The sequence below is a fragment of the Gossypium hirsutum genome, chromosome D06 (genome assembly GCF_007990345.1).
Source record: "Gossypium hirsutum isolate 1008001.06 chromosome D06, Gossypium_hirsutum_v2.1, whole genome shotgun sequence".
Lineage (NCBI taxonomy): Eukaryota > Viridiplantae > Streptophyta > Magnoliopsida > Malvales > Malvaceae > Gossypium > Gossypium hirsutum.
Window position 1 is genome coordinate 823269 of NC_053442.1, and position 11667 is coordinate 834935.

General features: G+C 32.7%; 2 protein-coding genes across 3 annotated transcripts; one reads left to right on the forward strand and one right to left on the reverse strand.

The window, feature by feature from the left end:
- Positions 1-876: 876 nt before the first annotated feature.
- On the forward strand, positions 877-6764 carry LOC107940099 (DUF21 domain-containing protein At1g47330). 2 transcript variants are annotated; one of them, XM_016873524.2, is made up of 12 exons: positions 877-1324; positions 2356-2432; positions 2517-2600; positions 3327-3440; positions 3593-3679; positions 3823-3962; positions 4059-4146; positions 4893-4966; positions 5146-5306; positions 5402-5661; positions 5763-5809; positions 6406-6764. In XM_016873524.2, the coding sequence occupies exons 1-12, from the start codon at positions 1147-1149 to the stop codon at positions 6560-6562; spliced, it is 1467 nt and encodes a 488-aa protein (XP_016729013.1). In that variant the 5' UTR covers positions 877-1146; the 3' UTR covers positions 6563-6764. The 2 variants fall into 2 exon arrangements, with proteins under 2 accessions (XP_016729013.1, XP_040950817.1); XM_041094883.1 differs by lacking the exons at positions 5763-5809; positions 6406-6764 and having other exon boundaries at positions 5146-5314; positions 5402-5500.
- Positions 6765-8188: 1424 nt separating this feature from the next.
- On the reverse strand, positions 8189-11541 carry LOC107940100 (probable phosphopantothenoylcysteine decarboxylase). Its single transcript, XM_041094893.1, has 3 exons — positions 10363-11541; positions 8768-9115; positions 8189-8694 (listed from the first exon to the last, which is right to left on the reverse strand). The coding sequence occupies exons 2-3, from the start codon at positions 9110-9112 to the stop codon at positions 8449-8451; spliced, it is 591 nt and encodes a 196-aa protein (XP_040950827.1). The 5' UTR covers positions 9113-9115; positions 10363-11541; the 3' UTR covers positions 8189-8448.
- Positions 11542-11667: the final 126 nt, after the last annotated feature.

The window sequence follows — 11667 nt, forward strand, 5'->3', positions numbered from 1 at the left end:
ATGTACATTAACAACTATAACATGTCCAAGGCATGGTCGCAATACAAATGTTATAATATATTTTCCACGTTAAAATTTGGAAATAATATAATATTATTTAATAAAATTAATAATTATTGTTTTAATGAAAATTAAAATTTTAAAATTAGGAGACAATATAAAAATTAAAAATAACTAAAATAAAATTTAAAAAAATTAAATAGTTTGAAAATGGTCAACGACATAAGAATATCTTTACTTGATCATTTATTATATCCCATCCTTTTCTTTCGGTGGTTGTAAATTTATTAAAAAGGACCTAACATTAACATTTTAAAAAAATAAATTAACTTTTCTAATAAAAATACTAATTAAAATATTAAATTTTGAAATATTTCAACCCATAGTAATTCATATATGCTTTTTAAAAATTTTATAAAATTATAATAATTATTTTAATTTTATGAATTTTAATTTTTTTATAATTTTTAATTAATTTATTAATATAGTGTATAAGACAAATAATGTCATATCAATAAGAAATATACTTAGGCCCTCAAAAAAATGATTTGACTCTTTTTAAAAGATTAATAATAAAATTTAATTAAAAAGAAAAAAATGCTAAATCGACAAAAAATATAAATGTTAAAAGTTAAATTTGACATTATGACTTTTTACAATTATTATCAACCTGTGTTTTTTTTTTTAAGATGGTCGTCTCATCGGTTCAATTTCTGGTTCGGTTTTTTATAAAAAAAAATCAAATTACATCAAATCAATATACAAAGACTAAATCCTCAAATTAAAATGGTACAGGGATTAAAACAATAATTTAACCAAAGTAAAAGACAAAGATTTCTTTTATATATTTAATGTGAAAACAAAAATGGAAGTTGCAGAGATACGCATTCAAGTAGTGGCCAGGCTGTAGGTAAGCTGTATATATGTAAGTGCTGGTAGCGTACTGAAACTATTTTTCTATTTTCATCAATTTTTTCAGGTTCCCCAAAGCAGTAAACTCTTAAAAAATCACCCCCTCCCCCCCAAAAACAAAATCCCAACTCTTGAACTGATTTCATTTGTTTTCTCTGTTATCCGATCAAAATTCTCTAAATCCCAAAAATCCTGTTTTTTTGCTGCTCAAAAACCAGAGTTCGGGGTGTGAAAATGGCTTCTGATGTGCCTTGTTGTGGTGCTGAATTCTCATTGTATTTGTTGATCATAGTGGGGTTAGTGTGTTTTGCTGGGTTAATGGCTGGTCTAACACTGGGTCTCATGTCTCTGGGTCTTGTAGACCTTGAAGTCCTCATCATGTCTGGCCGTCCTCAAGATCGTATCCATGCTGGTATCCTTTGTTTCTAAAACCTCTTCTTTTTAGATGAATCATTGATTGTAATTTCCTTGTTTTTTCATTGTGTTAGTAGTTGGTTTCAAGTATATATCATTTATGTTTGAAGAGTTGAACTGAGTTGAATCACTGAGTCTCTTCGCCTTATTACCTAGTATGTTAGGCTGGTTGCTGAGCTCTGATTTGGTTTTTGAACCGAGTCTCGTTCACTCTTTTACCGTATGTTAGGCTGATTGCACGGTGTAGTGGATGTAGAAAGGGGAGAGAGGCTGGTTGCTGAACTCTGCATTGGTTGTTTCTTTTGCTATTTGCTTTTGATTATTCATAGTAAAAAAGACAGCAATAATTAGTTTCATGGAGAGCTTGATGCTGAGTCAACTCGAGGTTTTAGTGATTATTTGAGCTGATCTTTATGTTATCTGGAACTTGGATCGCTCTGGTTTCTAGAAACTAGAACTAGAACGCAATTTGCTACTTCTATAAAATGTCTTTGATTTGTTTAGTAGGAATGAAATACGATTTATTGGAATGTAAACTGTTTTTTTGAACTTATATGTATTGTTTTTGTGTTTATATAAGTACATAGTTCTACATATATAAATTCTTAAGTATGTAAATTTTGTGGAACTCAGATCGGTCCGGTACGATAAACTAGAACTAGAATTAGAACAGAATTCTCTACTTCCATGAAAATGTAATTCATTACGGGTAGTCTTCTCTGATTTGTTTAGTAGAAACGAAATAAGGTTTATTGAAACCTAAACCGGTTTTTTGAACTTATATGTATTGTTTTTGTGTTTATATAAATACACAATTCTAAATATATAAATTCTGAAGTTTGTGAATTATTTGTTTTACTCAATAACTTTGTAATAAACTATAGGTTAGTGGGAACCTTAGTTTGGATCATTAGTGTTCCCTATTTCAAAACATTGCTACCAATTTGAGAATCACTAGAGAGATTCGATTTATGGTAACAAAGCTTTTAGCTATAAAGAGTTTTTTTGTTTTGGTTTCTTTTCTGGCAGCAAAGATATTTCCTGTGGTGAAAAACCAGCACCTTCTGCTATGTACTCTATTGATTGGAAACTCTTTGGCAATGGAGGTTATTACTACATGAAACCGTTGTTATCATTTTCTTTCTTCAATGTTATTGGTTGTTAGCTTAATCTCCTTTCCTTCCATGTAGGCTCTTCCCATTTTTTTGGACAAGCTTGTGCCTCCATGGGCTGCAATTTTGGTATCAGTCACTCTGATCCTCATGTTTGGAGAGGTTTGTTGTTAACATATTGAACTTAGCCATCATTTCAAGGAATTTGCAATATTGTTTTTAATACATGTTTGTTGAAAATTCTAGAAAAAAGCCCCTTAAAATGAGTTTCTTACGAGCTCAAGAGAATTTTGTAAGAGATTCAGTATTATCTGGTTATAAGAGATTCAATAATTTTGTAAGAAATTTAGTAATTTAAAGGAAACATTACACTATTAGAACAAATTCGGTTATTTTAGTAATTCTAGTATTATCTTCATGCTTGAAGAGGTTGGTTGTTAACATATTGAACTAGCTGTCTTTTCGAGGAATTTGCAGTTTTGTTTTCAATACATGTTTGTGGAAAATTCTACAAAATGCACCTTAAAATGAGTTTCTTACGAGTCAATAGTATTTTGTAAGAAATTTAGTAATTTAATGGAAACATTACACTATTAGAACAAATTCCGTAATTTTAGTAATTCTAGTATTATCTTCATGCTTGGAGAGCTTGGTTGTTAACATATTGAACTAGCCGTCTTTTCGAGGAATTTGCAGTATTGTTTTCAATACATGTTTGTGGAAAATTCTACAAAATGCACCTTAAAATGAGTTTCTTACGAGCTCAATAGTATTTTGTAAGAGATTCCGTAGTTTTGCAAGAATTTCATTAATTTACATTATTAGGAATTCAGTAATTTTAAGTAACTCACACTAGAACTCTCCCCATGTTTGTTCATCTAACTGCAGATATTGCCACAAGCCGTATGCACCCGTTATGGCTTGAAAGTTGGAGCGGCAATGGCACCTTTTGTCCGCGTTCTTCTTTTTCTTTTCTTACCGATTTCTTATCCAATCAGCAAGGTACCGTGCTATATGAATCCTCTGTTATTTCGTCTTGAATAATGGTCTTTTTCTGTACCATACAACCAAGTACTGCCTAAAAGCTGTTCTTAGACATAGTTGAAATTGGTTTTACATATTATGTTTAGTTTATAAATGCCGTGTACTTTCAGGTTTTGGACTGGATGTTGGGTAAGGGACATGCTGCCCTCCTACGAAGAGCAGAACTAAAGACATTCGTGGATTTTCATGGCAATGAGGTATCGGATTCAACTTGGAAGGTTTTAAATTTCAAAGTTTAGGACCTTGTCACATTCGTGTTTGACATTGCGGCTTACGCTTAATGGTTTCATGCATTCCTTAGATTTTCTTTATCTGTCAGCACATATTATGCTTTTTTTAGGCTGGGAAAGGTGGGGATCTAACTCATGATGAGACAACTATCATTGCCGGGGCACTTGAAATGACTGAAAAGACTGCTAAAGTTGCTATGACGCCGATATCGAATGCATTTTCTCTTGATCTGGATACAAGTCTTGATTTGTGGGTTTGTGGATTCTAGTGTGTTGCAACCGTAGGATTTTACTACTCGTATGTTTTCTCATGTTTTTTTCTGGTCTCTTTATCGTTGTATTTCAGGGAAACGTTGAATAAAGTAATGACAATGGGTCATAGCAGAGTTCCAGTTTATTATGGAAACCCCAAAAATATAATCGGGCTTGTTCTGGTAAGGTCCTTTCTCTGCATAAGCTTATTGTTTCTTATAGTGTCAATTATGAAAAGTCTCTCAACTGTTTGATTTTATCTTTTCTGGTCATAAATGACTGATGGGAAGATGATGTGGCAGCTTTTAAAAATGGGCTAATAGCAACTTTAGCCGTAACATTTATACATTGTGTTTATTTAGGCTTTCTAAAAAATTTAACTCCTAATGTTTATACATTGTGTAAATTGGTCCTTTTTTTCTTTGTGACCCTTTCAACTAAAAAGCTAAAAGAAAACAAATCTATCAACTAAATTTGATCGGAAATATACCCAAAATGGAAACACCCAAAATCCAAAATAATAATTATGATTTTTTTCTCATTCTTTTAAAATTAACTCTCAATGTCGCAAATAAAAGTAAAACTGAAAAAAAATCAAATTATACAATGTGTAACTGTTGAGGGTTAATTTTTTCGGAATCAAGACTAAATTGATTCAATGTATAAATGTTGAGGGTTAAAGTTGCTATCATGTCAATTTTAAAAGCTGTCAAGTTATTTTTGTTAGTAATTTAATGGCTGGTGATCGAAAAAAGAAAAATTCGAAAAGTTGAGTGACTAACAAAGAAGAAGTTGAATAGTTGGGTGACCATTTTATAACTTTTCATTGTATATTATCATCTGCGGCATGGCTTTACTTTAATTCCTTTTTCTGTTTTTCTATCTGTAATTATAGATTCATCTCCTTGGTCTGGCTTGAAACATGCAGGTTAAAAATCTTTTAACAATTGATTCAGAAGGTCCGGTTCCGTTGAGAAAAATAATCATAAGAAAAATCCCGCGGTATAGAATCTCCTCATTTTTGTCATACTGTAAACTTTTTTAGTTAGCAATGGATATATGTCCTCTTTGGGGTTATCCAAAATCGGCTTAAAATTCAGTCAGTTATTTTGCTTTCATGTTTCCCCTACTGCGAGGACTGAGCTTAACACATTCTTCTTTGCTTCTTATTCACCCTACAGGGTATCAGTTGACATGCCACTATATGATATTCTTAATGAATTCCAAAAAGGTCACAGCCATATCGCCGTGGTATATAAGGATCTTAATAAGAGCAAAGAACGTCTCGAGTTTAAGGATAGCTGTAAGAAGCGAAGAGGCGAACCCGAGATGTCAAGAAAAGGTGAGCATGTAAGTGTTTGTCATGATTGATTCCTTACGGAATTAAGTTGCCTAATGTGGTCTTTCTGTAGTAATATAACCTGTCTTCATTTCCAGATGATCGTAAGATTGGTGTAAGTGCCCAGAAATCGGGGCTTAATTTGGACTCGCAAGATGTTCGTACACCTGCGGCTAACAATGACGGAGGTCAGCTGACAAAGAAGAGCCCACCAGCTACTCCTGCCTTTAAGAAGCGACACAGAGGTTGTTCGTATTGCATATTGGACATAGAAAATTTTCCTATTCCTGAATTCCCATCAAATGAAGAGGTAGTCGGTGTTATTACCATGGAGGATGTTATCGAAGAACTTCTTCAAGTAAATAATACCTATCATATCCTCTCGCAGTGGCCTGAGACTAGCGGTATGGTTTATAGTATTTACGTGCTAATTTCTTTCGCTATGCTTGCTTATGACAGGAGGAGATATTAGATGAGACGGATGAGTATGTTAATATCCACAACAGGTAAAATTTTCACCGTTTCTCCATGTTCATTTGGTATTGTATCTTGTAGGTAAAATTACCATAGAGGTCTTTATATTAGGAGTCGGATTGCTTTTTGATCTCTCTACTTAAAAAATAGATAAATTAGTCCCTATATATTATTATATTAAGGAGCAAATTAAGCCTTGTGTTAAAAAAAATCTATTTTTAATGTTAAAGCCACTAGTCCTCATACGTTAGCATGAGTTACATGTGACATATCATGTGTCACTATTTGGTAATTCTGTCAGCTACGCTAGTTTCTAACCATACAAGGGGATATAATTTTTAACAAACAAGACCAATTTGTTCTTTCATCTAACATAGGACTAATTTGTCCAGTTTTTTAATTATATTCGGGCACAATGCAATCAGACTTTTGCTATAAGTGCCTTTATGGTACTTTAACTGTTTCTTTTACTTTTATTGAAAAGTATAGTTCAACACGGATTGATCTTTAAACAGACCAACATCGTGTTCGTGTCCCACGCAAATGCAAGTAGTGGACTATAGTTAAGTACCGTAGTGGACTATCGTAGACGTCGAAATAATGACATTAGCAATTCATGGCAATGCAGGATAAAGATCAACATGCATGCACCTTACGAAAATGCTAGCATCCCAACCCCTGCATCTTCGTCACCCTTGGCCGCTCCAGGTCCTACACCAACCCTTTCGGTGTCCACCAGTACTTCAAATACAGGTTCACCTGCCGCAACCCTTTTCCCGATATGATGTGATAGTCAAATACGGACAAAGAAAAATATGTTAATAGTCCGTTACTTGGTAAGAATCAATGACTGACCCTACTTAGTTTTAGGTCGGAATTGCCGGTAAGATGCATGCTTTTATAGAGAACCGGTACTTGTTGAAAAACTCATATATGGACCTCATCCTATATAGAATTAAAGATGGATCATGGTTGTTTTGCCTAAAATATGCTTTGAAATCATTAGTTTCATTTATTTCATAGCAATCTTCACAACAAACTGATATACTTTGAATAAAATGCGATGAAGATAATGAAGAAATATATATATAGGGGAGGGGTAAAAGTACCATGAAGGTCTCTATCTATATTAGGAGTCATATTGTATTTTGTTCCTAGTAACAAATATGTAAATTAATCTTTGTTTAGATTAAAGAGCAAATTAGTTCTTTTTTGTTAAAAATTTTATCCATTTGTACTAATAAAAATTGGCATGGCTGATAGAAAAATTAGACAATCATGTTGTGTTGATATATTGGGACTGGTTTTTAACGGTAGAAATAGATAAAATTTTTAACAGGATCAATCTACTTTTTAATTTAACATGGACTAACCCATTTTTTAATTGAATCAATTGGACCGATGAATTTGTGACTTAACCAATTCAACTACTGGTTTGATACTAAAAACATTGGAGAGAATTCCCTATTAAATTTGATTCTAATCCAAATCTTATGAAATGACTTGGAGAATGTAAGATAAATGGCATAACTAAAAGACAAGGCAATATTGAGATTTAACATGTATTTGGTACAATTAATGTGTGTTTCATGTTTGTTTTATAGTTCATGCAAATAATTATTTTGGGATTTGTTGGCCACCACAGCCAAAATCCACCAATAAACTACTCAACTCAAGTCATTGGTGCCATTTTTCTCTCTCCCTCCATTATGATTTTGTGTATTTTTTTACGGGTTGTTTTCGTTGATCAAAGTTTAGCTGAATCTTAACAATTGAAAATTTAGATTTACAAAACCTCAACCCTTGACGTAGCGGCACTAGGTGTTTACCTTAAAACTCACTTCATGGGTTTGAGTCAAGATGATATTGTGTGCGAATTAATAATGATTTACTCCATTTAAAAGTGTGCGAGTCGCAAGTATATAAAGAAAAAAAATTAGGTTTACAGTAATCTAGAAACATTGGACTTCCATATATATATATTTATATGTAATTGAAATATATTCGTGTGTATATATAATATATAAAAGACATTTAAAACAATCATTAACTCAAAATAGTACACTAAAACACATTTGTATTGCTACGTATCAATATCAAACGGAAGTAATGGTGTGTATATATATATTATATATATCTTTGCTACTTAAGTTTAAGCCCAAAGAACTAATTTGTGTTTATTGTTTGATAAATGAAGGGTTTATTATACTTAAATCATTAAACTATTAGTAAATTTATGTTTTGGTTATTTAACTTTAAAAAATTACAAAAATGATTACTAAACCATTTGAAAGTCTCTAATTTCTAGTAATTACTATATAGAGACAACAGATAATTTTTCTAGTTTTCTCCATATTTTAATACCTTTCAATTTCATCCCCAAACTCAACACAGCATTTACATCAATCACATAAAAAAAAAGTCATGAAATTTAGCTTTTAGCAATGTGCTACTGTTTCTTTAACTCAATATCATCAGCTTGTAAGAGCAATAATGTTTCAAGTACCATTCTTCATGATATGCAAAGCTCAAAAAATGGAGGTATAAATGTACAGTAATCTATGGTAAAAATGGCTAACAAAAGGTGCACTCAATGCACAGAATCAATGGTTTACAACACACAAAAATTGTAGTATTGTTATTCAGGTTCGAAAATCGACCGACCGGCTTTTCAATCTGGTAGAGGCCGAGACTCCAAGTATAGTCTTACGGTTGAATGGATTTCAGTAGGTTCTGCCATTGCATCATCACCGGGGATGAAAGAAACTCCAAGTTCATCGACCAACATTAGATGTTTTTCCGTGAAAGGGTTTCTCCATGTGAAAGTGTTCATACCTGGAGCGATAAACATTGGTTTGCTGTAGTCCCAAGCTCGTACAATACATGTTAACAAGTTGTCACATATTCCACCAGCAATCTGCTACATAAAATGCATATGAACAAGTAATGCAGGAAGGGGATTATATCGAAAAATGGGCAAATCACGTTACCTTAGCAAGTGTGTTTGCGGATAACGGGGCAATGACCATAAGATCAGCCCATCGATAAAGTTCGATGTGAAGCACATTGTCACCTACTCTTTCCCAACAGGACCATTCATGCCTGTCGGTGTAAAGGTCTACATTGTCAGGAAGTGATTCTATATCGATGAAATGTAAAGAGGCTGGTGTCGCAACGGCTTTTACTTCTGCCCATTCAGAGAAACAATGACAAATACTTGCAAATTGTACAGCAGCTACACATCCGCAAGCACCAAGTAGAATCCGGGGCTTTCTCCGAGGAGGATCCATTGGTACCTTTCCCCTTTGCACATATTGAGGCTCAGGGTGTGCCATAACCTATACCAAAAAAGTACCATCCACATTCTTAGAAAAACTCTTTCAATTTCAATGAAAAAATGTATACCTACAAATGAATCAATCTATATGTGTTTACAATATATGATGCTCAGATTCTTCATTCTTTTTGAAGTACCCGTCTGACATTAGTGCTTGATACATGGACATGGAGACACGACCTTCAAAGATCCCTTAATATATGGAAAAACTTGACAAAGTCTAATCATACCCACGTCGGGGATATTCACACCTGAGTCGAGTAACATATGAACAATGCCGGTGCAACGAAGAACTAAAATGAAAAACCATCTACCCCAATTGTTGGCTTCATTCTTCTTGAAGTACCCCTGTCCGACATCAGTGTTTGATACACGGATATGGAGACATGACCCCCAAAGATCCCTTAATATATGGTTTTAAAACATCTAATCATACTCGTGTCGGGGACTCTCAAACCCGAGTCTAGGTAAACCTATGACAATGCCGGTGTAACCAAGAACTTACAAGAAAAACTATCTACTCCCATTGTTGGCTTCATTCTTTTTGAAGCACCCCTGACATTAGTGTCCGATACACGGATATCGATACATGACCTCCAAAGAACCCCAATGTTGAGGTTGAGGACACTCAAGCCCGAGCCTGAGTAACCTATGATAAGAATTAGAAAGAAAAACTATCTGCCCCCATTGTTGGCTTCATTCTTTTTATGTCCGACATTAGTGTCCGATACACCAATGCATAAACATGACCACTAAAGATCCTCAAATATACGGAAAAACATAAGAAAATCTAATCATACTCGTGTCGGGACAGTCACAGCCGAGTCCGAGTAACATATGGTGCAACCAAGAACTAAAAAAAAAAAACACTATCCCCCTATTGTTGAATCCATAAAAAAAATCTTATTAATTGGTATATGGAAACAATTAGATTGATATTTTTATTAAAATCTAAACCATTTTTCTCACTATTCAATGCCAAAAGGATCAAAATAAATATTACAAAAAATAATCAAACTTTCAAAATCTTCTTTCTTCTTTCTATTTCAACCCAACCATTAAAATCGGAACTTAAATAATAACCCCACAAAATCCAATTCCCCCCCCCAACACAAGAAAATAAGTCAAAAGCTGTAAATTATTGACTTGAAAATCAAAACCCACATCGAAAATTTTCATGTTACGCAACGATTATGATTTGAACAAGAACAAGATTAAAATAGAAAGTAATAAAGAAAATGGGGTCACCTGGAGAATCTAAAATATCAGCAAAAAGAAGAACAGGATCTGTGGCTCTGGAGTTGAAATTCTTTGGCGATGTACCCAAATGATTAACGAACAACGAAGAAGAAAAGCAGCTATGTTTTTGCGCAAGTAAAGAAGCGCGAGAGTGGACCTTTCAAAAATGGTGATCTTTTTTTTTTTTTATATAAAGAATTTGTTTTGGGTAAACTACACTGATAGTCACCCAACTATGATTTTTTTCTTTTTTGGTCATTCAACTATGAATAGTTACAACATGGTCACCCAACTATGGTTTTTTTCCTTTTTTAGTCACCAACCATGAAAAGTTACAAAATAGTCACTCAACTATTCAATTTTTTTGGTCACCTAACAATCTTGTATTTTGGGGTTTTTCTTTTTTACATAGCGGATGGGTGACCAAAAAAGACAATTCAATAGCTGAGTGATTAGTTTGTAACTTTTCATAGTTGGATGACTACTAATATAGTTTACCCTTCTTTTTTCACAATGTTTTGGTGAAATTATCGTTTTTATCCTTATACTTTTAGTTTCATGTGATTTAATTTTTTTTTCACGAGTAAAATATTTCTATCATAAGAATCTCATCTCCAAAACCGAAACTTAATTCTAACCATTCATATAATCATCTTTAAATCGTGACATTCAATAAATCTAAAATATAACATCCTCAAGTTGAGAATCAAAAAAATTAAGAACTCGTGTTTTCTAAAAAATTAAAGTTTGAACCTACTTTTATAAATAAATAAAAAATATTCCGAAACGACTTATAACTCTTCTAACTTAATCATAACTCATAATAATTTCATTTTAAAATCGAAACTTGTTCCAAGTAATTCTTATAACATCCCACGTTCAATAAATCTAAATTAGAAAACTTGATGAAAAAAAATGAGATCACAATCTCATGTTTGTTACTACTTTCCATGTGAGCTATAAACATGCATTCTATCAACCCCCCCCCCCCCCCATTGCTTCAATCATCAGTAGTTATGTTCTTTTGACTAAGCAAATTATTCTCTTTTACCATAAAAAGGGGAAATGACATAAAAATGAGTTAAAATATGTCATAAGTTTATGTACTTTTTTATAAATATCAAATTTAATTTTTATATTTTTATTTTTAAAAATTTAGTCCCTGTACTTTATAAATTTCAAAATTCGGGTCCAGTTGCTAACATTGTTTATTTTTCTATTAAATTTATTGGTATAACATTTTGAAATAATAAAAAAAAAACTCACCTGGTAATAACATAACTAAAAAAAATGACATTGTAATGATTTTAAATT